General features: G+C 34.4%; 1 protein-coding gene across 4 annotated transcripts in view; it reads right to left on the minus strand.

Moving 5' to 3' along the window:
* Window positions 1–17,809, minus strand: part of SPOCK3 (SPARC (osteonectin), cwcv and kazal like domains proteoglycan 3) — a 496,712-nt gene extending 478,903 nt beyond the window's left edge. For 2 of the 4 annotated variants that reach the window (XM_055111987.1, XM_003821795.3), the window contains exons 1-2: window positions 17,419–17,577; window positions 16,954–17,142 (exon numbers count right to left, since the gene is read on the minus strand). In XM_055111987.1, coding sequence (XP_054967962.1) covers window positions 16,954–17,142 — 189 coding nt within the window. In that variant the 5' untranslated portion in view covers window positions 17,419–17,577. Of the gene's footprint in view, window positions 1–16,953; window positions 17,143–17,418; window positions 17,578–17,662 lie in introns of those variants that run through there. The other 2 variants (XM_055111986.2, XM_055111988.1) reach the window with 2 other exon arrangements.
* Window positions 17,810–18,889: the final 1,080 nt, after the last annotated feature.

Genomic DNA, 18,889 nt, shown 5'->3' on the forward strand with positions numbered 1-18,889 from the left:
TTGTTAAAGAACAAAAAACAATTTGTTAAACACTGTGAAAAAAAATTTATGTGGCTACTTTATTTGCCTTTTATTAATGAATGTAAACTTTAAAAAGAATTAAACAAAAGTTTGTTAAATAATAATTTGAATATCCTTAACAAGTTGGACAATTTTATTTACAAGGTTATTTCAGTTAAAAATTGTAATACAGTTGACCCTCTGTATCCATGAATTTCACGTCCATGCATTCAACCAACCACAGGCTGAAAATACCGAGGAAAAAAGGAACGGATGGTTGCCTCTCTACTGAACATGTACAGATGTTTTTTTGTTGTTGTTTCTAGGTATTTTTTCCTAAAAAATACAGTAAAGCAACTATTTACATAGCATTTATATTGTATAAGGTATTATAAGTACTCTAGAGGTAATTTAAAGTGTATGGGAGAATGAGTGTAGGTTACATGCAAATACTACATTGTGTTATATAAGGGACTTGAGGATCCATGGATTTTGGTATCTCTCCTGGTGGGGGTGTCCTGGAACTAATTCCCCATGGATACTGAGAGAAGACTGTATATGAAAATATTTCAAAAACCTAAAAAATATGCTACTGCAAATTCGTATAACATACAAAATTCTATTAATATGTCCTTTACACAGCTTATTTTGATTATTAGGTGAGTTAGCCAATATTTATTTAAGAAAGAAACTTGGTGGTGGATAATATAACATGTGCCCAACTTAAAACTCAATCTGAAATACATATTTTCACATACTAAATGGCTATACATGATATAAATATTGCAACATTGCTATAAAAATTAAACTATGGATTTTTTATTAGGCCATCTAGGAGGAAGTTATTTAAATATACAGTTTCATTAAAGTAAAAAAAAAAAAAGTTAAACCCACAAACCAAAGGGTTTTAGCAAACAACAAACACAAATCAGAAACATCACAGTATAGTCCAAAAATAAAAAGGTGAAAATTAAGTTATGAAAGTCCAATAACTAAGAACAAACTTTTTTTAATTACAATTCCTAAATCATGCAACTACCTACCACTTACAAGAACTACTGCTACAAGAACAAGCTTTCTTATGTTTCTAACATGGCACATTTCTGAATAGCACTTAAAAGCTATTCAGGGGCACATAGGCTGAACAATCAGAAGTCAGGGAACTGCCCTTAGCTAAAAAATAATCGTGTGTTAATAGCAAAGTAAGTGTCTGAGATCCCCAGTAAACATTAACTTGGCCTCAGATGATGTTTTGACGTTTTACTTGACTTCTGATCCTAGTTCAAGAGTAGCAACTAGCACCAGGGGTGCTTTTGTCACCTTTGAGGGTGATGCCAAAGATCCTCTAGAATCTACACATTAGAGCAAACAGCATATTCAATAAAGAGGCACTCCTTCCAAGAATAAACATAAGACTTCTTGTAGCAAAGCCAGGTAGCTTTCAGCAACTCAAAGCAAACAAAGCAGTTCTGAAATTAGATGTCCAGATCTCATTCACTGACCTAAAAACTGCCTATGCTTCTCAAACATATTCAAAACTTGGTTCATGGTATACATTTAAAAATTTTTAATATATTTTAGTCCCTAAAAACAAATGTGGGATATTTTTTCCTATCTTGACCACTAATTTGTTATCTGAATTAAACATGTCATTCTCCATAGACAACCTTCCCATTTTAAAAAATTTTTATCTAGAAAAATATGTAAACGAAAGACAAAAAAAACTTTAAATTCTGAAATAAACAATTTTAAATGACAATAACATTAGCAAAGAAAGTTAGCATATTTAATCAAAAAGAAATTCCAAGGATAATGTACTAAGTGTGTGGTCTATGTACAAATGCTCCTTTGCCTAGTGTTACTTTCAAATTTCACAGCTTCCAAACTAGCACTTCCTAGTTATCAGTGTGGAGCGTGCCTTTAATTCACTGTTTCAGTAAGTACAATAGTTCTTTAAAACTATAAAGTGTATAACATCTCAACTCCAAAAAAATATATTTTATGTCAAGGAAAAATGTCTCAGGTAATACTAGGTTAATGCTGTTGATACAATGTTCTAGAAAAGTTTTGCCTCAGGGATTGTTCATTTTAGATGAATCTGACTGCCTCAGGGACATCTGAGGAGAATATCAGATGTTGCCAAGGGCACCTCAGGCAGCCTTACTGGAAGACTAGGAGGTTGTCTATAATTTCGCACTATACTGTATGCCATGAAAGGCTATAAATATTGTCTTGATATTCTAAAACTGATTCTCAGCAGATGCTAATACCATGTACCAAGGCAATTAGCAAGCTCGTATTTCAGAGTATCTTGCCTATTGTACCCTATGTAAATATTTTGAAAGTCACAAAGTAGTTTGGTAATAGAAAAGCAAAAGTGAGCTGTGATTAACGGACTATCAAATTACCATTTTTAGGAGGTATATCTAATATTTTACCAGTATTCAGGCGCACAATGTCCTGCAATGTTTTACATATCAGAAGACAATTAATTAGATTGAGTTTTGGCATTTTTGGTTCCTTTCTCATTCCTGCTAAATGAGCTTTTACTTATGCTAAGAATAAAGAACTCACAAAATTATCTAGAACACTCAACATAAAGATTTCAAGTTGACTGAAAGATTTATTTTAATTTTCGTTACAGAATATTCCATATAACCATTTATTTCACATAAATACTTAGTATAAAATTTAGCATTAAGTTCTCTGTAACTTAAAAATAAATTACAGAAATCACTGAATTTTAATTTACTCAAATTTATATTTTCTTCAGTGTAGCAGCAAATTAATTTTGCTTTTTTGCTAAAATCTCCAAAACAGAACCCATGTTCAGTGTTATTGTTCATAATATCTTAAATGAAATTCTAGACGTAGAGGACTTCAAAATATATGTAGACAACAAAATATTCTTAAAAACTTACATATATTCCAACCTATCTTATATATGATAGGATTTCATTTTTTTAAGTCAATAACATTACATCTGTCTTTGATATTCAACATGGAAAACAGAAAACTATGTTTTCTACTAGGACAGAGATTGCTTGGTTTTCTCAGAACCCATTCAGCAATGGTTACACTTATGTTGTATTACAAATGATATGTATGTTGATTACATATGATAATAAGTTGTGAATCCTAGAATTTAATTAAAGAAAATAATTCCTTTTTCCATTTTACATAATTTGATAATATGAAGAAGTCAAATTCTCTTCAGCCAAGAAAAGGAGGGGGTGGTGGCACAACTGTAGAAATTAAAAATTAGGCACAGTAACACTTAAAAAACAGCTTCTGAAGATGTTAAACTTCTAATCCAAACAACAGAAACTGTAAGAACTTTTTTTTTTTTTGAGACAGGATCTCACTGTGCCATCCAGGCTGCAGTGCAGTGGTGTGATCACGGCTCACTGCAGCCTCTACCTCCTGGATCAAGGAATCCTCCCACCTCAGCCTCTTGAATAGCTGGGACAACAGGCATGTGCCACCACACCCAGCTAATTTTTTTTTTTTGAATTTTTGCTGAGATGAGGTCTGGCTTTGTTGCTCAGGCTGGTCTCAAACTCCTGGCCACAAGTCATCCTCCCACCTTGGCCTCTGGAAGTTCTGGAATTAACAGGCATGAGCCATCCCACCCAGCCTAGTATTTCTTTTAACAGATATTTCTGACCACATAAGATATTCAGACCTGCACTTTGATATCAGAAAAGGTCAGTAATAAAAATGCCAGTAATATGCTGTTGCCAAATATAGTACCTCTGTAGGGATAAACATTACTATTTGAACAGTATGTGATTTGAAACTACTGACATTTGTAAGACTAATGAAGGACAGGCAACTAGAAGTTTCCTACTGCAGCTTCAAGATATACTGATCAAATTATAGCAAGATCATGGTGATTCTGTATAAAGGACAATAAATTCTAATACAAATTGCAAACCTTAATCAATTCCTTGGTCTAGCAGGTAAGAAAATAGACAGTCAATGTGACCGTTTAAAAGGACCAACTTTATGTCAAAAGATAGAAAACCAAGCCAGGCACAATGTGCCACACCTGTAACGCCAACACTCTGGGAGGCTGAGGCGGGAGGATGGCTTGAGCCTAAGAGTTTGAGACCAGCCTAGGCAACAAAGTGAAACCCCAGTCTCTACAAAAAGTTAAAAAAAAAAAAAAAATTAGCCACACCTGGTGGTACATGCCTGTAGTCCCAGCTACTTGAAAAGCGAAAGTGGGAGGATCACTTGAGCCCAGGAATTTCCCGCTGCAGTGAGCTATGATGACACCACTGCACTGAAGCCTGGGCAACAGAGCAAATTGCTGTCTCTTAAAAAATAAATAATATAATATAATACAACAAAAAAAGCAATTTGAGCTGTCTGTAGTAACTGTTTTAAAGTGGTCAACTGTTAATTTTAAAAAAACATGGTCTTTAGAGTTAGAAAGTCGTTTCAAACTTCACTGATTTTGAGCAGGTTGATTAAGCTTGCTGATACTGAGTTACTTTATTTGTGAAAGAAGATTAATAATCTCTACTTTTATGATTGTTAAAAGATTTTACCAAAAAGAAAAACATGTAACCCAATTAAAAATGGGCAAAGGACTTGAGCAGACATTTCTTCAGAAATGCTGTACAAGTGGCTAACAAGTATATGAAAATATGCTCAACATTACTAATCATTAGGGAAATGCAAATCAAAACCACAATATCAACTCACATCCATTCAGATGGCTACTAACAACAACAACAACAAAATGTAAATTAACAAGTGTTAGCAAAGGTGCAAAAAAATTGGAACACTTATCCATTGTGAGTAGGACTGTAAAACAGCGTAACCACCACGGAAAACAGTATGGCAGTTCCTAAAAAAATTAAAAACAAAATTATCAGATGATCCAGCAATTCCACTTCTGAGTATATATCCAAATAACTGAAAGCCGGATCTTGAAGAAATATTTGCATACCTATGTTCATAGCAGCATTATTTACAATAGCAAAGAGGTAGAAGTAACCCAAGGTTTTTTATTGACAGATAAGTGGATAAATGTAAAATATACATACAATGGAATATTATTCAGTCTTTTAAGAAAAAGGAAACCCTGTCACATGCTACAACATGGATGAAACTTGAGGATGTTATGCTAACAAAAGCCAGTCACAAATAGACAAATACTGTTGTTCCACCTATATATCTAAAGTAGTCAAATTCATAGGAACAAAAAGTAGAATGGTTGTTACCAGGGGCTGGAGGAAGGGCGAAATGGGATGTGGTTAAATGAGTATAAAGTTTCAGTTCTGCAATGAAAAAGTTCTGGAGATTGGTTGCAAAACAATGTGAATATACTTGACACTACTGAATTATACACTTAAAAATGGCTATAGTAAATTTTATGTAGTGCTTTTTACAATTAAAAGTTATATATATTTATATATAAACATATATTCATATATGAATATATTATATAAACATATATATTATATATTCATATATGAATATATAATATATAACACGTATGTTATATATTCATATATGAATATATAACATATATGTATATGAATATATATATTATATATAACATATATGTATATGAATATATATATTATATATATTCATATATGAATATATAACATATGTGTATAAATTATATATTCATATGTGAATATATAATATATACACATATGTTATATATTCATATGTGAATATATAATATATACACATATGTTATATATTCATATGTGAATATATAATATATACACATATGTTATATATTCATATGTGAATATATAATATATACACATATGTTATATATTCATATGTGTATATATAATATATACACATATGTTATATATTCATATGTGAATATATAATATATACACATATGTTATATATTCATATGTGAATATATAATATATACACATATGTTATATATTCATATGTGAATATATAATATATACACATATATTATATATTTATATATAAACATATATATTTATATATGAATATATAAATATATAAACATAGATATATATTTATATATGAATATATAAATATATAAACATAGATATTATGTTTATATATGAATATATAAATATGTAAACATATAATATATATAATACATATTTTATATGAATATGTATTATATTTTATATATGAATATATATTTTATATATGAATATATATTATATTTTATATATGAATAATGTATATTTTATATGTGAATATATAATATAATATATATTTTATATTCATTTATAAATATATGTATATATTCATTTATAAATATGTATTTATATATTCATTTGTAAATATGAATATTCATATATAAGCATATATATTTATATATGCTTATGTATATTATGTTTATATATAAATATATATTTATAGAGGGAGATATTATATTATATATAGAGAGAGATATATATATTAAAGTGGGATAATATATTTAAAGTGCCTAGCATATAACACAGACCCAAAACAGCATTAACAGATGAAGAAGCATTACTCTTCTGTGTTTAAGGACAAAGTCTTTGGAGCCAAAATTCTACTACTGGAGAGAGCCCTGACTGATACTAGCTGTGTGATCTTGGCCCTGAGTTTTCTCAGCTGCACAATGGATTAACAGTTGCACATTCCATATGGGGATATTACTAATTAATACATTTTTAAAAACTAGTCAGGCACAGTGAATCATGCCTGTAATACCAGCACTTGGGGAGGCCAAGGTAGGAAGATCACTTGAGCCTAGAAGTTCGAGACCAGCTTGGGCAATATAGCCAGTCCTTATTCCTAAAAAATTAAATTAAAAGTGAACTTATAATACTCCTTGCATGTGATATGCTGTATTAAAGTGCTTGTTATTATTATATTATTATCAATTTCTAGACAAGGAAGAGTCTGTCATATTTTTATAAAATTTTTAGTACTTACCTCATTTGATATTTTGGGTGAGTGCATTTTTACCATCATCATTCTCTACAGCCATAGTGAGTCAAATTTTGAGTACCCTATTCACATATAAAATACAGACTATTTGTGGATTTAACTTATTTTTAAAAGTAATTTGGTTAGAAAACAGCCATTAATTAAATTAAAAGATTTTAAAATTATTTCCATCAAATACCTAATAAAGTTGTATTTATAAATTCTGACATCATAGTTTTCTAACACATATTTTTTCATTTTTATTATCTTTGTCATCTTGCTTACTATATACATGTTTAGTGCACTATTAAAGACATTGTGTTTAAATTTAATTACCATAGTTAGCTGGAATTTTCAGAGAATAAAATAAGACAAAAAGAGGAATCGATGAAAAACTAGTATGGAAAAGTTAAAATAGAGTTTATTTGTCCTTGCATATTCAAAAATGTAGATAAAGATGTGGGATATTTTACTGATGAAATGCTATAACAATCTGAAAATAGAAACATTAACATATAGTTCATTCTAAATCCACATAAAAAAGCTTAAGAGAATGCTGTGGAAAAAGAAGCAATTTTTGTATATACCACTCGTTATTTGATTGTTTAAAATAGCCATGTATATCAAATGTAAGTTTTTTCCTAATTAATTTCCTAATCAACAGTAAACCAAGCTACCAAATGTTCAAACTTAACAAAAAATATATATAATACAGATAAATGCAATAAAAAGATACTTAAAGTTTTTTTTTTTTTTTTTTTAAGACTGAGTCTTGCTCTATTGCCAGGCTGGAGTGCAGGCACATGATCTCAGCTCACTACAACCTCTGACTCCCTGGTTCAAGCAATTCTCTTGCCTCAGCCTCCCGAGTAGCTGGGATTACAGGCACGTGCCACCACAGTCAGCTAATTTTTGTGTATTTAGGAGAGATGGGATTTCACCATGTTGGCCAGGATGGTCTCGATCTGCTGACCTCAAGATCTGCCCACCTCGGCCTCCCAAAGTGCTGGGATTACAGGCATGAGCCACCACACCCGTCCAAAACTTTCTTTTCTATATTGAAATAACATAATTTAAATAATCAATAACTTTTCTAATCAAACAGTTATGAAAACAGAATACTGAATTTAATTATCTCTGTTTTACAACAAGAGTGATAATATGGCTTAAAAGTTTCCAAAATATACAAGCCACATATAAAAACAGGAAGAATCTACCTCACACAGATTAAGATTATTATTATTTATTCAACATGATGCTTTTAAAACCAATAAATGAACTAATGAAATATAATGGTGCTATTTCTGAATGAGGGAATAAAAATTTTTATTAGGCCATTATTCTTAATTTATAAATAGAAAAATTTGCAATATATATTCGGAGGTGGGAGACAACATTTCTGATTCAGACCATTATTTCCTCGATAAAGGAAACAGCTTGTGAGCAGAAAATTGAAGGCCAGATAACTTCTGGTGGAAGAATATTAGGGAAAGCATCAATCCTTTGGGAGAAATGACATGACTGCAAGGGAAAAATAACTTTATGAAGACTTTTTACCTACCCTTTTACCTTACATATTTGTATACTATATTATTACTATTATTAATTTAATTATGTGTAACATATTAAGCAAAATTATATAATCATCCCTTGTAATATAATCATGCCATGAATATATATGAAAAATGATAAATAAATAGGAACGTTTTTCTGTAGCAAGTATGAAGATGGAAAAACTCAAGGATCTCTCCAAAAAACAAAACCTGATAGACAGTGCAATTCATCATCTCTGTTTATGATTCAGTTAAGAAGTTCAGGCATTCTAATGGCCAGTAATCTCCCATGTTAAGAAAAAAAAAAATCTAAAGAGTAAAGCCTGTATGGGAATTCTGGCAAATCTGATTTGCTGCAGTTTTTATTTCCTAACTGTCCCAGAGATACTAGAACCAAAAAGATTGTTTTCTTTGCTTTCAAGCCTAAGAGCTGCATGAACCTGGAAAGGGTGTCACTTCTAGTATTATTTCAGCAAAATGTTATTAGTGGTACTTTCCTTTTTCTGCATCAGAGGAAATACACCAGTAACAGCAAGAAAATATCCTGTTCTTTGACTAAGAGATGTGAGAAGTAAATTCTGATTCTTGCCCACCAATCACCATTAATGCCTTAACACAGGGAATTCCATTCCTATGACCAAAGCTCTACAGCTCAAAAAGATTTCACAGAAGTCATGCTAAATGATTTCACTAAAGGAAAACAGCATTGGTAAGTAGATTCAGGCTCTCCTTAACATGGTAGCTTTTTGGACACTCTGCTTTGGTTTTGACCTTCGAAATTTCCTTTTAGAAATTAGCACTCTACTACTTACTACTAAACTCCTACATCTAGAACAGGAGGTACTAGGTGTCATAGTTTTGGCCCAGCAAGCACTACTCAAGCATGTCCATCATGGCTAAGAGGATACTGGGATAATATGGAATTTGGAAGAAAGATTGATTAGGGAGGCAAACAACTGACAGGCAATGATAAAAAACATTCCCATCAGAGGACACGGGGGTGGAGACTGAGAATATTTTCAAGAGATATTTAGATGATTGAAAGAGCATAACCAGATACCATAGTTACCAACATTTTCTCCGAGTATTGAGTATCGCTTGCTTTTAGTGCTGATCATTCCCATTAAAGATTAAATTTCCCAGTATCCCTTGTAGCTGGGTGTTGACATGTAACTAAGTTCAGGCCTGTGGGATACAAGTAGAAGTAATGTGTGATGACTTTCAGGTGAATTCTGGGACAAGGTGATTGTCCTAGATTTTCTCTTAAACGCCTCCTGTTAGATAGGAAATGGCCATTAATAGAGAAGCTTGCTTGAGGGAGTAACCCTGAAAGCCCAGGCCTGGACACCCGTTTCTTGATGGTCTCATGCTTGCAAAAGAGAATTCTATCGTTACTCGGGTACTCTGATTCAGGGTCTCCTTTCTGCAGGAACTTAACCTCTCTCTAACCAACGCATTGGCAGTTGTAAGTGAGGTGGAAGAGAAAGAAATAAATCTGAACTGTCAGTAAAGTATCTGGATTTACCTATACAACCATTAATTGAAGTTCAGTAGTTGAAGAAGAAAGGGAAGATGCTAGTGCTTGATATTACCTATTAGGCAGCAAAAATATTTAAAGATGTTAGAGCAACACAATTATGTTGTTGAAGAGGAACTATGGAAAAAGGAATTGAACCAATTGGCCGAGGGAGCACCATGATGCCTGTCATTGTCATCTGCTGTTGACCATTCTAAAACTGGACACGACAGCTTGGACACGGCATTTCTATTTTGGCACGTTTTGGAGCTTATAGGACTAAAGTGGTTCAATACTTATAACTTTATATTTTATAAAAATTGAAATTTTATTTAAATTACAAAACTGGGCTTGAGGTGGCCAGAAATTGAACTGGCCAGTAAAAGACAACACAGCTCTAAAAAACCTTTAGGTAAGGATTTTTCAGTTGGCAATGTATATTGAATATAATGTCACCTCATTTGGTAAGTATTTTCTAGTGATAACTCAGAGACAATTATTGTGGTAATACTAGGCGAGTTGTAGGATCGTGGAGAGGAAGGGAGACTACGATCTGTAGCTGTAGGGAGTTCACAGTCTAATGGGGTGTCCAAATCTGTAAACTAGAAGAGGTAGAAAGAATAGAAAAGATGAAATGATTTTCATAAATGAAAAAAGACATATAAATACTCCAGGAGCTTACAGGACTTGGATAGTATTTACAGAAGTCAAAGATCAGCCTTTAAAAATAAGTACATAAAATGAAATAAAATTATGACCCAGATCATGAAACTAAAGTTGTGTAAGAACATAAAATGTCACTCTGAGTCACAATCATAAGATCTAAAAGCATCCAACCCCAAAGTCTTACTGTCAGAGTAGCAACATAAATGCTCTATAGCAGTACACGATGTTCCTTTTGTATATCTAGCTAAAAAGTTTAAATATATAATCCCAAGCAAGCTGACTAGCTGTAAGAAACAGAAAAGCACACTGTGTCCACACATGTAACAGTAAATGAAATCATCTCAAGTTATAAGATGCAGAAAACCTAACCAGGAAAAGAAAAAAAAATAAATAAAGAAACCTAACATGTCTTAACATTTTGGGGGTGGGTAGATGGATGTTGGCTTTCTACTCAACATGTTATGTGTAATAACTATACACATGTCTGGTGCATACAAAAAACCTATAGCACAATATATAATTGCCTCTGTTTTCAGATTAATCTGTTGTCAACTTGACATATACACATAACACACATATGTAGATATACATTTAAGCATGAATCTACACACATAAATACATATAAACATATACAACATACATAGAGTAATTTTTTCTCTTACTTATACTTTTACACTTAGTTACACTTTTCTAGTCATTGACTGGGAGTTATGAAAGCTAGAGGGTTAAAAGTATTGCTTGCTTCTCTTTAATTTCTGTTAGGATGAACACATAGAAAATCGAGTAAAGTTTTGTAATCAATTCATACCTCCTGACAGAATCTGATAATGTGATACCAGCTCTAGCTAAGATTCCCTTCAGAAACAAGCAGATCAGTGGACATTCTCTGACCTGCCTTCCTTCATCATGTGATACCTGATGACAAAACCAAACTTAAATCCTGACTGGCAAGCAGGATAGTGGTTGTAGTAGCAGGTTTAAAAAATAGGAGTGTGGAGTTTGTACTGTGATCACGGCTTAACTAGGATCCTGATGACAAAAACAAGAGTCAGGATGCTGCCAGAGCCTAGCCCTTTGCTGCTGTAGTTACTCACTGGTCCCAGAATCATCAAAGATTGCCTATTGCTTCTCTTAAGAGGTCAATTGCCTCTCTCCATTAAATCTCCCCATGATTTAAACAATATGAATAATAGTCCAATAAAAATACTACTGCATGCTACAGTCTTCACCAGTTCTGATCTGCAAATATATACACTATATTCACAAGCTTTTAAGAACTAAACCCAGTGCCTGTAATCACCAAAAAAGCAAAAGAAAGAGAGAAAAACACTCATGATAATGCACTCAATTAACTGTGAAGAATTCCCAAGAAATGCCTATGTTCTCAACTACAGTGAAATATAGGTAATTATTACCACAGTTACAAATGTTGTTTCATAGTGAGAAACCCTGAAAATGTACATTTTCATAAGAATTGGACATCCATTATTGAGAAAGCATTCTTAAACAGAGAGAACAGTAGTTCACTTTATTAAATATATCCAAATTACGAATAAATCTTTAATTTTATTTTTGATACATATTGTTGAAAAGTATAATAGCACAACTTTGTTGCCAGAAAGGAGGATCCCTCAATGCTAAGAGTATGCCTGTAACTCAAGAAATATAATCAGGGCACATCATAAACCTAAACAAAGTACTGAGAGAGCATTCCTTAAAGATTCTCATTGTTTGAATTTTAATGGCCTGTAGAGCCATAGAATACTTTATTTGGAGTAGACATAGAAACAAATTGTTGTGTTTACTTTCTAACAACAGTAGAAGTTGATAGACCCTCGAGAATCTTTACCCCTCTGTAGCCCACTAAGTGCCGGGAACTATCCCACACCATCATCCATTATCTCTTAAATAATCTGTGCACTTAAGAACCTCACCTTAGATGAAAAAGGCAAATAAAAAGAAAAAACAAATTAAGAATGTTCTGCTTACTATTCAACACCCGCAAATCAGGTATTTTTTAAAAGTCAACTTATAATTTGAGTGCCTCTGAGACATGTCAACCTGTATTTTACGTTTTCTCAATATTCTACATGTTCTTTAGCTTACATTAAGGTTAAATCTGTAAACTTAAACTGTAGAACTTTATTATTACGTTAAATATACCCAAAGGATATTAAACATCACTTAAGGAATAAATGTAAACTGAAGTTGATTATGGTTTCTATAACACTAGTGGTCACCATTCCTTAAAACAAAAAGTTCAGAATGAGCCCCAGGTATTTTTATTGAAAAACAAATTTAATTTAATCTAGAACTATTTGAATTTCCATTAAAGGGTACAATCCTGTTTTTATTATATGAGTTACTTAAAAATTAGCATGGCCATCATTCCTCTTTTTTCTAAGTTTTTATTATATTGATTCCAAAATATAATATTTGAGGGCTTCTCATATTTTATCTTTTTTTGTCATTCCTAATTAATTTATGTATTTCAGTGAAATCAATAATAGATAATTTTGATAATGTTATTATACCATGCATTACTAATTAATTCATTGGTTCCAAATTCCATACTCATTTATTACATGATAAAGGGTATGGTTTAATTAAACTATAAAATATAAATATTTGAAATATGCAATACATAAACCACTTGAGCTAATAATTCAGTTTCCTCATAACGATGCTGATTTCCAGTTTTTCTAATATATTCACAAGAATGGGATGAATGAATCCTTTACTCCTGCTCTGGGAGAAAGTAATGGTACCCCACAATTTTCCCACTGAGGAATCTTGTGTACTTAATTTTATCACTAGTCAACAGAGCCCCCCACCAAAAAAAAACCAGCATGTAACCAGTATATCTACTGAATATATACCACTGTTGAGGGAGTTTTTATTTTATTTTATTTCAAAATCACATAATTATAACCTAAGTAAAGCATGCTGGTTCTATCTACTGTACTTATGTTTAAATGTGTTGACTTTTCTGCATCTTTAGATTAAGTGAAATTTGTATGCTTTCCTAAAACATAGATATTAAAATCTTTATCAGAATTTTTATACTAATAACCAAATAAATTAATAATTTTCAAAACAGTGAAAGCTCTTTATGTCTATAACATTAAGCATCATACACTCCAAGCGTCCTTCAAAAGGACAACAAAGGTAACAAACTTTATTCAACAGACATTGCTAGCATAGAGCAGTCAAAAATACTTGAGGTTTCTCCTCTGTTAATACCTACTCATTGCAAGCTTATTTCTCCTGTGTTAATACCTATTCACTGTAAGCTTGTCTTTGCTTTCATTGCTTCTCTAGCATTTATATTGAGGAAATCAAGAAAATGAGCCTCAACGGCAGTAGTTCTTATGCTCACCTACTCTCTCGTAACTCTATCCATGCTCTTTGTTCCTAAAGCTTTATTGTAAATCAACTATATTTACATATTTATATTACAAATATATAAAGACTAACATTTATTTTTTAAATTATTCAATTAAAATATAATGCTAAATTGTACTTTTAAATATTATTTAAGATAGTTTTAAAATGTATTTCAAAAGAAGGAATAGTTCAAACTTTCATTAAGGAGTCACTTATTAAACAGTGCTGATTATGTAAAACAGTCACTTTGGAAGAAAAAATAATCATAAGGATTAATCCAAGCAATAATTATGCTGATGCTTTCCAAGGCTTTTTTATAAATAAAATTAATTATATTTTATGGGAAAAAAGCACAAAAGTACTTCATTTAAATTGTTTCTCAGATAAGAGGTTCAGAATTCCATTTCTTTGCCCTCATATAAAGTGAGTACATAAATCATTATTTGAGATATGAATGCTCATGCAGAACATTTAAAGGCAGATTCATGCAGTATAGTAGTATTTCAAGTAATGCCTTATCGCCATGTGCTTCCAGCTGAAAACCAACTGAAAAATAACATCCTGAGAGCTACAGAAAAGATTATTAAGCTAATGATTCCCCAAAAGGGAAAGAATATGCATAAATAGCAGTGGGGTGGATGGTCTAGATAAGGATTATATATTATGCATTCTGAATTATTATTTGAGAAACCACACTGTCAGCATACCTTTTATCATGTTAATAATAAGCAACAGGTGGTTCAAGGGTAAAAAATGATGGCATTTATCTGCTCCATTCCCTCCGGAAGTCATCTTTGCAAAAACATAACTGTTTTACTAAAATGGTAATACTAAAACCTGATGAAAATTTTTCAAATAAATCAGTATTTATTTTTAGGTGTTGCATATACTTCGAAACAGATATTTGCATAAAATGTATCAGTAAATCCTTTTTAAAATTTATGTACAATTTTGATGGACTTTTTCCTTGAGATCCTAGAAGAATAACTGAGAATGATATAGCAATAAAATCTCTGTCTCTATAGAAATTGACTCCATAAATTCTAGCATATTTAGCTCTATAGTAGGCAACTCAGCTTGTCTCAATAGTTTAAGTCAAACACATTCACAAACTGTCCAAGTCCCTCAATAATTCAATAAAGTAATTTGAATAAAATAAGAGAATACCAAGTTATTCAAAATTTAAAATACATTTTAGAGAAGAAAGCTTTTATCTCTGCTCTCATTGAAGATAGTAATACTCTTACAATTCTCTCAGCGAAGAATCTTGTGTAGTTGATTTTATCAAAAAAACCCCAACACAAATAGAAAACAGCATGCAACCAGTATTATCTACTAAATATATCCCATTGTTGAGAGGTCTTTCAAAAATTCATTTCTAGAAGATTTTAAAGCAGCCATTAAATAATGAAATGTCATAATGTCAAACACTGTTCAAATACTGATGAAGTGTTCAATTTTTTTCGTTTTTGTTTTTGCCAAATGAGGGCATGATAAACAAATTTTCTTTAGGTTTAGGAATATCTCACTCGCTATCCTTTTTGCTTGTACTCAATATTGGTGTAAACTTAAAACAAATATGCAACGGGTATTCTTTTATAAGGGCATTTATTTAGCAATAAAATGATGCTTAAGCTTTGTTCATGAAGTATGTAGGCAAAGTTCTCCATTAAATATTCTCAATCAAATGGCTAAACCTAATTTTAAAGTAAAAATTTGTGTTTCTTCAAGAATCCCTCTGCTAGATTTGGCTTGTCAGCTACTTCATGGAGAGGCTGAGAGAATGGGTTAGAGGAGGCAGGATGAAAGCTAGCCTAGGCTCCCGTTTATTTTCCCAAATGGTGACTGAGTCGGAGCTAATGAAAGAAGTTAACTCATCTCCACGTAGTGCACTGCAGATGGACTCCACGAGAAATTCTCTCAAATGTCACGGTAAGGATTGGCAATGTGTCTGGGAATCACTCTCGCTCCAGTTCAGGCCTTCCGCGTTTTAAAGGGTGGGCTGGGGGCGGTATTCAGCCATCAGGGCGGCCTCCTCACTGGGACAACCAAGTTCAAGGCTTCCAGTTGTACTGCGCTCTGTACGTGAGCAGCTCTTACTGGGCTCCATTCAGATCAGGTGAGGAAAATAAAAATGACTGGCGAGCCATGGCCACTAGCTTCAAGTGTGGAAACCTGGCTCCCTCTTAATAACCCTTTTGAAAACTCCCCAGGGGAGTCTACGGTTTAACTCTTTTATCGCTGTCACCTGCAATCCTCCCGCCCTCGCAACCTCTTCCCGCAGAGTTCAAGGCAGTGATTCATTTTGGAATAAAATGTAATCAAATGCATTGCAAAGATGTTCTGGATTAAAGTCATGTCGAAGCACAAATCCGATCGACAATTTTATGTAAGCGGGAGCGTTCAACGAGTCCTTACTGGTGCCGCCAAACATCCTCCCACCCTTGGAGAGCGGGCATTTATAAATCTTACATCTTCCTACCTCCTCCCTCAAATTCCTTAATGGACCATTAGTGACGGGATCGATCCTAGTTACTTTAGTAGCGATACATCGCAAAGGCACATCTGCTGTGTTTACCAGTGCCAGAAACACCATTCAAAAGTTGAGAGGGTAGAGCCAGCACTTTGTAACCTTTGTGGGCCGGGAGGGGGCACAGGGGAGAGCAGGGTGGGGGAGGAAGAGTGGGAACCTGGTGAGACCTGAACTCCTGTGCATCCAAGAAGCAAGCCCTTGAACCAGCTGGGAGGGGGCAGCGCAACTGTGAACTTCCCCAGCAGCCCTGCGCCGCCGCGTTTCCCTAAACCCCTCTCCTCAGAAAACGGAGCCCACTCCCCACCCACACCCGGCGGCCGCGGCCCCCGCCTCGGAGCAGCGCGCGCGTGTGCCCGGGGATGGGGGTGCGCGGAACTTACGTCTCGGAATTTGTTCCACTGTCCGACTTCCTTGTCATACTGAGAGATTGTGGTGAGCCATTGTTTATCATCCAGAAAATTACCGCCGTCCGACCGCCCCCCGGCTGCAGCCACCGCCGCGGCAGCTGCGAGAGACTGACTGCACCAAGCGGCTGCACACACACACAGTACGGCTGACACCTTGAGCATCTGGGAGAGGAGACACAACGGGGGGTGGGGGGGCATGTCAGTGTCAAATAAGGGGTACGAAGCCAGGGGCGACCCTGGAAAACATGCATTAGCAACGACGAGGGTAGAGGGAGGAGGAGACAAGCAGAGGCAAGCGTGTCCCCTCCCCGCAGGCTTTACCCCCAAAAGCCGGGCACTCACACACACGCAGACCCAGGGGAGGAGAGGTGGGTATAAGGAAGCAAGCCCCAGCCGCAGCAGCCCGAGCGGGCACAAAACCGCTTCCTGGCACATCACCTTGTTGTGAGCCAGCACTGTGCTCGCAGCTCCTGCTGGAAATGCAGCCCTGCTCTGCCAACTCGCTGCTTTCTGGAGCTGCTGCACGCGCCGCCGTCTCGAGCCGTCCACTCAGCTCCCTGCGCCCGGCGCGCTCCCCCCATCTCCTCCCTCCCTTCGCGCGCGGATCTCCAGCTTACTCCCCTCCGTTCCCCCTCCCTCCCCGACCTCCGTTTTTTTCCTCTTCCACCTCCTCCTATCCCACCTTCCTCTCGCTGGATCCCAGCTGCAGTTGGCTCCGGATAGGACGCTTGGCTGGAGCCAGAGGACGAGGTAGCTCCTAGCCTAGGAATCCTTATCTGCTTTGTAACCTCTCCCCTCCAGAAGAGGTTCTCATGTTCGCGAGACAGCCAGCTCATTCTCTGCTCCTGGATTTAACACAAAGTGTACTATCTCTCGCAGTTGCCTCTGCTCCACAATTTCCAGGGTTGTCAGGCAGACGTGAGAAACAAGATCTGAGGAAAACTTTATGCATCAATAAATAAGAATACCTGGACTTCCTACCCTGTAAAGCTCCTGAACTCAGCTCCTCCCTAAAGAAAAGCCATCTATCCACAAGGTCTTGGGAGATCTGTTTAATTTCAGAAAATTTAAAGTTTGCTGTGAGCTTCTGGATTACTACCGACAGCAAAGTTTCATGTTAAAGGTTGCAGTTTCCTTTTTTCTTTTCCTTCTTTTTGTGTGTGTGTGTGTGTGTGTGTGTTTTTTGTTTGTTTGTTTTGAGAGAGAGAAGCATAACGAGGTAGGGCGTTTGAGAACACCTATATCTCCCACATACTGTAGCTGCATTTTTCCCTTTATAAAAACTCCCTGGCAACTTCATTTTAGAACGTAGAACCTGAATCTGAAACTTTAAAAGCCTACTATCTCCCTCCTGCAAAATAAGAAGAGAGTTTTGAAGCCCGAACACCAATTTTATATTCCAAACTTCTATTTATGACAAAATATTTGGCTTTCCTTGTCGTTTCTACATATTCTAAATAAACTGGAAGGAAATCAGTAATTAGCCCCTTGTAGAGAAAATCTGATACAGAGACTCTCTCATATTTAGAGAATTTAGGTGAAGTGAATATTACACATAAATCAAGAAATGTCTGCAAGCCAATAGACTGCAATAACATTATGAATCTCTATTTGAATTATTAGAGATTTCAGCCAAAACTACATCTCCCAAAGCTACGACCTTTGAAAATTTCTTGTAGCCTCCAAAACTTCAGAAGCTATTCGAATAGCAGCAGTACACATTTTCCATATCAATCTCGTCTAACATTTTGCAATCTGTATTAACATAACGACCAAACTCAATGTTTAATGTTAATTTCCTTTTTTAATGTAATATTTCAAAATAAATGTATAATATGTATGGTAGGAAATATATGTGTAATATTTATATAGGAAAGAAATTTCTATTACTATTTTTAACTCAGAAAAA

The sequence above is a fragment of the Pan paniscus genome, chromosome 3, assembly GCF_029289425.2.
Source record: "Pan paniscus chromosome 3, NHGRI_mPanPan1-v2.0_pri, whole genome shotgun sequence".
In the NCBI taxonomy this organism is placed as follows: domain Eukaryota; kingdom Metazoa; phylum Chordata; class Mammalia; order Primates; family Hominidae; genus Pan; species Pan paniscus.